The sequence below is a fragment of the Mus pahari genome, chromosome 7 (genome assembly GCF_900095145.1).
Source record: "Mus pahari chromosome 7, PAHARI_EIJ_v1.1, whole genome shotgun sequence".
NCBI classification, from domain to species: Eukaryota; Metazoa; Chordata; class Mammalia; order Rodentia; family Muridae; genus Mus; species Mus pahari.
In genome coordinates, this window is record NC_034596.1 from 51,612,795 (window position 1) to 51,620,060 (window position 7,266).

The window sequence follows — 7,266 nt, forward strand, 5'->3', positions numbered from 1 at the left end:
AAAAAAAAAAAAAAAAAATTCCAGAAGTATGTAAAACATGTATTTAAAGTATTTAGCTGTTTCTTTAAGAGAGAGCCCAACTAATCATGAGCTGATAAACAAGCTAACCCCAGCACTTATTCCAGCAACTTAAAGAAAAAAAATCCTAGAACAAAGGCAGGAAATGCTTTAAGGACAAGCGCCATTCATCTGAATGCTAAACCAACAACTAACCCTAACCCCAAATAGCACCACCACCCTCACCATTCACAAGACTTGGAAAATTGGAGAGCAGATTCTCTCTAGGGACACTGGGGACCTCTGTTCCAGAGGGGGAAGTTCCCTCTGCTTTAACACTGCACGGCACACGCAGCGCTTCACGTCTCTGACCGCACTGCCCACGTCAGAAAGCGTTTGAAACCAATCCAATCCCTGACGGTCCTGGAGCTTCCTCTGTAGAGCAAGTTTGTGTGTGTGCACACGAGTGCACGTGCAGAGGGTAACTTCTATCAGGAATGGACGTTCTCCCTTTTACCATGATGGTTTCAGGGATCGGATTCAGGGGCATCAGGTTTGGCAGGATGCTCTTTTACCCACTGAGCACTTAGCAGCAAGCACTTCACCCGCCTACCCAGCAGCTTATACATTGTGTTGTTTGTAGTTTGTCATTTCATGTGAGACCTTTCTTTCTCTTCTCTTCTCTCTCTCTCTCCCCTCCCTCCCTCCCTCCCTTCTTTCTTCCTTCCTTTCTCTCCCCCCCCCCCCCGAAGAAGTTCAGATCCCCCTAGAACTGGAGTTACAGACAGGTGTAAGCCATCTTGGGGGTGCTAAAAACCAAACCTTTGTCCTTGTGAGAGTAGCAGGTGCTCTGAACTGTCACACCATCTCTCCAGCCCCTCCTCTGTTAGGGAAGCTAGACTAGAGGGCAAAGACCGACAACCTTCAGCAGGAAGCATCTCTCAGCTCAGCTGCTGCAAAGGCAGAAGTCCCTTGGATTCTATTTTAAGAAAATTAGAAATTAGCATCTACAGCAGAACAGCTCCCAGCGACACATCTCCAGGCTGGTCCAGCTCCCAGCTGATGCTGAGGGCACTGGATCCCAGGAAGGATCTGGGGCAGCCTTAGATCCCTGCCACAACCAGTATTTCCATTGATCACCACCCATCTAATGATCTCCAGCCATGCTGAGCTGCCTACCTATGCTAATCAAGTTGTCCCCCAAGATGACAATGATTGTTTCTGTTAGGGCTTGCTTGATAAGTTTGTACAGGTTTACAGAGGCCTGTCAAAATACTGTTTTCTCATGAAAACCCCCTATTATTTGGGGATTGTTCAGAACACACATAATAGACTAGAATTTATGAGTGAAACTTCCATTTATAATCATTGATCATAAATTTTCTTTCAAACACATCATTCCAACAAATACTCTGTCTGGTAGCTCAGAAACTCAGCTTTTAATGATTAAAGATGAACACCTCTTTTTTTTTCGTTGTACATCGTGGTGCGCACTAGGCTCCGCACCACGATGTACAACGTCCACAAGAGTGGCCCAGGTGTGGTAACATGTCTTTCTTTAATCCCAGCACTCAGCAAAGGAAGATGGATCTCTGACTTTATAGCTATGCAATGAGACCCAGGCCAGGCAGGGCTATGTGGTTGAAATCCTGTCTCCAAAAAAATAAGGGAAAAAAAAAAAAAAAGAATCTTAGTTTCTCTCAGACAAGCCATAAACATCACAGCACTCAAGGCTTAACAAGGCCCTCAGTCATTGCTACTAACAAATGGCTCGAATCACAAGATGAAGCACTGTGACCAGAGGCCAGTTCCACCTAGGACTCCCCCAGACCTTAAGCATTGTCTTCCTTATCTTACACAGGAGTACAGCTAGTAGGTATTCTAACATTCTCTCTCTGCGTTCTTAATTATTTATTTTATACATCTGAGTACACTGTAGTTGTCTTCAGACACACCAGAAGAGGGGCACCAGATCCTATTACAGATGGTTGTGAGCCACCATGTGGTTGCTGGGAATTGAACTCAGGACCCCTGGGAAAGAGCAGTCAGTGCTCTTAACCCCTGAGACATCTTACCAGCCTTGTATTATAACATTCTTAATACAAAGGTAGTGCAAAACAAACCAAAGCTTAGGAACTTGGAGGTGAAGACAATCTCCCAGGAAACTAACAGAGTTAAGACAGAGATATTTCCCTGGGTTGCTAGGTCTTGCCATTCCCCGCCTCACACTCTCTCCTCTTCCTCAATCTCATAACTGCACATTTCCCGGGGACACAAAGAACCTCTAACACAGCAAACAAAGGGATAATAACTAACCTGGGTAATGTTTTCATTCAGATAACAGACATCTGGCACAGCACCAAGCCCTGTCTCCAAAAGGAGACACAAGTAGTTCTATCAGCACATTTGGTGGTGGTGGTTTGGTTTGGTTCTGTGTTTTCTGAGGGTTTCATGAAGTCAATGCTGCCCTCAAACCCACATGTAGCTGAAGCTAGCCCTTAACTTCTAATGCTCCTGAAGCTACCTCCCCAAGAACTAGAATTACAGACAAGCATGCACCACCACACCATGCACACAACTATTTGAACAGAAAAAAAAAAAAAAAAAAAGGCACTTTTTCTGATAAAAATTAAGTGATTCCCCCACCCCTGCCTTTGGAAACAGGGTTTCTCTTCGTAGCCTTGGTTGTCCTAGAACTCACTCTGTAGACCAAGCTGTCCTCAAACTCAGAGATCCGTCTGCTTCTGCCTCCAGAGTGCTGGGTTTAGAGATGTGAGCCACTGCCATCTGGCCTGGGCCTCGGGTCAGTATTTCTATTACAATATAGCCAGAGAAATCTTAACACTGTTGCCACTGTAGCATTTATCCACATGCCAACAAATGTTTCAAAACTTATAGGTCTACACTTTCAAAACTTATAGGTCTACACTAAGTTCTACCATTACCCTAACCTAAAGAGTTTCACTTCACCCCAACACTGTTTCTTTGCCTGCCTGCCTTTTCCTTTGAGTTTTGCTATGTGACCCTGGCTTGCCTGGTACTAGCTACGTATTATATAGCCCAGGCTGCCTTGAACTCCCAGCATCCCTCTTGAATCAGCTTTCTGAGCATGGTAATCAGTCAGGAACCATCACACCTGGCTTCATTATTATTATTTAATGGGGCTTTGTCAATATTAATTGAAGTAAGACAATTATCAGTCAAGATTAACTGCTACCCAGCCTGGTCTACAGAATGAGTTCCAGGACATCCAGGGGCACACAGAGAAACCGTGTTTTGAATTAATTAATGAATTAATCAAAAGATTACCTGCTGCTATTGAGAAGTTCCAATTAGGCATAAATTTAAATATAGATTTTACCTAACCTACAAAATCCAAAGAGCAAACTGAAGCTACAAATAAACGATGCAGGAAATCAGGCTTTCTTAGTCCGAAACCCCAAATATGCATTCTGGTTATTAAACTTTAGGTTAGGAAAGAAATGCTCACAGTAATAAATAGTCTTGCAAGACGCTAAAATTTTTCAAGAGTCAGCTCCAAATAACCTCATGCTATTTCCACACCAGCACCCTTGAAAAGCTTGCAAAGAAGCTCTACTTCAGTCCTAAGAACACGTTTGTGAAGTTGTTCTTAACAAAGCTAAACTACAACAAGAAGCTGAGCCTGGACGAGATAAACATGTGATGTGATATATTCTTTCTATATTAAGGAGAGGAGAAGAGGAGAGTTAAAAGAATGAATCGCTAGTATTTCGTCCACACGGAAATCAGTGGTTAGCGGCACAAACATTGGGTGAAAACAAACATCAGGCTTCACAACCTTGAGCTGGGGCTGTTAAATTAGGCAAGATAACATAACCTACACACAAAGTGCTCAGCAAAGTCATCACTCAACAATTCTTAACCGGTTATAAACTAAACAGCAAAGAACAGTTTGAAACCCCAGCCACATAGTCTTTTCTGGGCACAGCTTGTACCTAAGATGCAAAGAAGTCATAAATAAAACACACTTTTTAAACTGCCATTTTGAAGCCCAAAAGGCCTTTCAGTAACTTACAAACTGCTTTCCAAAACTGTGTGGGAGTGTCAAGACCACGTACTCACAACCTGGTGAACTGGTTAGAGTTCTATCGCTCCGAATCAGGAATAGCTAAGGGTGAAAGACGCCCAAGCCCGGAGCGATTTGCTTCACCAGCAGCAACCCTGCCTCATAAAAGAAGACTGAAGGATCAAAGGCAGGCGCGGCCGAATCCGGGCAAGGAAGCACCAGGGGAGACGTCGCCCTCCCGACTTCTTGCAGAAATCAGGACGCCTCCACCGTGGGCAGGGGAGTTGCGTCCAAGACCCCGATCTCCGCGGTTCCACCTCCCTTGGCTCCAAGACACCCCCCTCCCTTCCAACCCGGCGCGCGCACCCCTCCACGCCCCGGCCAGGCCAGAACACACAGGATACTGAACACGGTTCGCTCCCAGGGCTCCAGCATGTAGAGCGCAGTGACCAGCAGGTACTGGTAGTAGAACCAGGACATCTGCTTCCATGCTCGCGCCAGCGCCATGCCCGCCATGCGCCTCCCGCGGTGCAGCAGCGTCAGGCGGGCCCGCGGCCCGCTCACCTCCTAAAGCCCCAGGCCTTGGGGCCCGCCCGCCACCACCCTGCGCCCATTGGTCCTGCCGAGCCTGCGCGTCACCGTGTACGCCCAACCCCGCGCGCACCCGAGAGGCCACCGCCGGCTCCGCCTGGCTTGCGCTTATTGGCCAGGCGTCCACTTCGCGTGCTCCTGTCCCGCCCCGCGCCTCGCCCGGAGCGAGCTCCCCAGCCTTGGGAAACGGTCTGGGTTTAAGTGCTAGTTCTGCATCTCCACGCGCACGCATGGCGGTTGCAAGACCGGCTTCAGTCCCCACTGGTGTCCATGCGAGGACGAGCCCTTGAGAGGCCGGATCCTTCAGACCAGCCCAGAAGGATTCCTCTAGAAACCAGTGTATGTAATATCTCTCCTGCCTCAGGAATCCCTCTGGGCCAGGAGATTATAGGTGGTAAAGCTGGGTGGGAAAGCTACCAAAGAGTCAAGCATGCAAATAAACAGTGCCCTGTGCAAGAGGGAAAGAGGGGGTCAAAGAGAACGCGGATGCCAAGTGACACCCAGCCAAGAATAGTTTGAAAACTGTAGAAGTAATATGTTCATCAGCTCTTCCCTTCCTCCGAACACACGCGTGAAAACGCACCTATCTAAGATACACGCGCGCGCGCGCGCACACACACACACACACACACTCCAGTAATCCCTAACCTAAAGACAAAAGAATTGGCCAGAGACAATTGTCAATATTTCTATGACTACACTTAGGAAACAACCATGTAGGCCACAATCAAGAGAAGTGTACTTGACCTAGTGGGTTCTAAAGACAGCTTGAGATCAGCATGTGATCTGTCTCCTAAAGATGCACTCCTAGGATTTTTCGACCTGCAGCAGTACCACCTGTATTCCACTCCTCTAAAGCCCATGCACTGTGTGCTTGTGAAATGACATAATTAAATGGCCTGCAACTCACATGTCTAAAAGTGCCTACTGCTTTAAGCTTTTTTTTTCTTTTTTCTTTTTTCTTTTTTTTTTTGCTTTAAGCTTTAAAACTTTCAAGGGTATTAACTTAAATTCCTTACGCTCCTTATGAGTAAAGACCTTACAAACAACAATAGACTTGAGATCTGCTTTCACAAACTGCCTAGTCTAGAGAAGGCAGACAAGTAGACTTCAGTGAAGTGTGGAAAAGATTGTGTTCTGTGTGAGTACTGGATTAGAAGCAGTACTTGAGCTAACTACTGGAGTAGACGTGCTAATGGAAACATGAATGGGTGTGAATGGATTAGAGAGAAGAGGGTGGCAGATGTTCCAAGCACAGAAGAAACGAGCAACCCTACATGAAAGTCTGGGGTTTCGTTCCAGGGCCAAGGATCCCACAAGTCCAGTGAGCGAGCCAAAGCCATTACTCATTCTCAGCCGTTTAGTTATTTTTTGTTTTTGTTTTTGGAGACTGGATGACCTAGTTTGTTTTTCTGCTACTGTGGGGGAAAAAAACTATGACAAAAACAAAAAGCAAAAAACAGTTGGGTTTTATTTCATCTTGTAGGTTACAGAACATCACGGAGGGAAGCCGAGGCAGGAACTCAAGGTAGGAGATTGAAGCAGAAACCACAGAGGAATGCTGCTTAGGAGCATGCTCTCTCTGGCGTGCTCAACTTGCTTTCTTAAACAGCCCAGACCCCACTTGCCTAGCAATGGCACTGCCCACACTACACCACAGACCAATCAAATGTTACACTTCCTCCACCGAGGTTCCCTCTTCCCAAGTGATTCTAGTTTTTGTAGAAATGAAAAACAAAAACAGAAACAAAAATAACCTAACCAGTATACAGGGCCTCACTATGTAGTATAGGCTGGCCTCGAACTCAAAGTAATTCACCTTTCTCAGACTCCGATTACAGGTATGCACCAACCACACCGAGCTTGGACTCATCTTTCAGATACTTGATGGTAAGAAGTAAGCTCAGAAACCAAACTGGATCTGAGCTGAAAGTTTCTTTCTCCTCCCAACTGCCCGCTTCGAGACAGGGTTTCTTTGTGTGGCTTTGGTTGTCCTAGAACTTGCTCTATAGACCAGGTTAATCAATCTCAACCAGGCTAACCTCAGACTCACAGAGTGCCAGAATTAAAGGTGTGTACCACCCCTGACTGGCTGCTGACTTTCTTTCATTGTGCCAAAAGATATAAACTGCTGAGGGAGACAGTTTTCCAGTGGTCCTACTCAGTTATGAACCTTGTGAGCTATAATACTAAGCTGCCAGGTAAGACAAGTTCACTGGTACAATAATGGCCTGACTGTTAGTGGGGGAATCAACTGCTAACAAGATTTTAGGCCTGCTCCACAAGAGAGAATTCTGATACTGTAAATCTGGTCAAAAGCCCATGGCTGGGAAGGTCAAACGCCCAAGGAAGCAATCTATTACTGTTGTTTGTCAAACGGGCTTCTCAGCCTTGGTCAGAGAAACTATGGTTTACAGGGAGTGTGATTAAAGCAAAGACTCATAACTAGTCAAAGTGCTAAGAATACGTTGAGTGTTCCGCCTTAAGTAAAACATCTGTATCACCCGCTCCAAGACTTTGGAACATTGCAGAAGAAGGGAGAGAAATGATGTAAGAGCCAGAGGACAGGACAGACTTGCGAAACACTGTCTTCTGAACGTGAAAGAGGAACTTCTCGTTCAAACCACCAC

The 7,266-nt window shown here is 46.0% G+C and overlaps 1 protein-coding gene across 1 annotated transcript in view; it reads right to left on the bottom strand.

The window, feature by feature from the left end:
- The window catches only part of Sptssa (serine palmitoyltransferase small subunit A), an 11,810-nt gene extending 7,150 nt beyond the window's left edge, over positions 1-4,660 (bottom strand). Inside the window, exon 1 of the mRNA XM_021202277.2 lies at positions 4,450-4,660. Coding sequence (XP_021057936.1) covers positions 4,450-4,561 — 112 coding nt within the window. The 5' untranslated portion in view covers positions 4,562-4,660. The remainder of the gene's footprint in view (positions 1-4,449) is intronic.
- Positions 4,661-7,266: the final 2,606 nt, after the last annotated feature.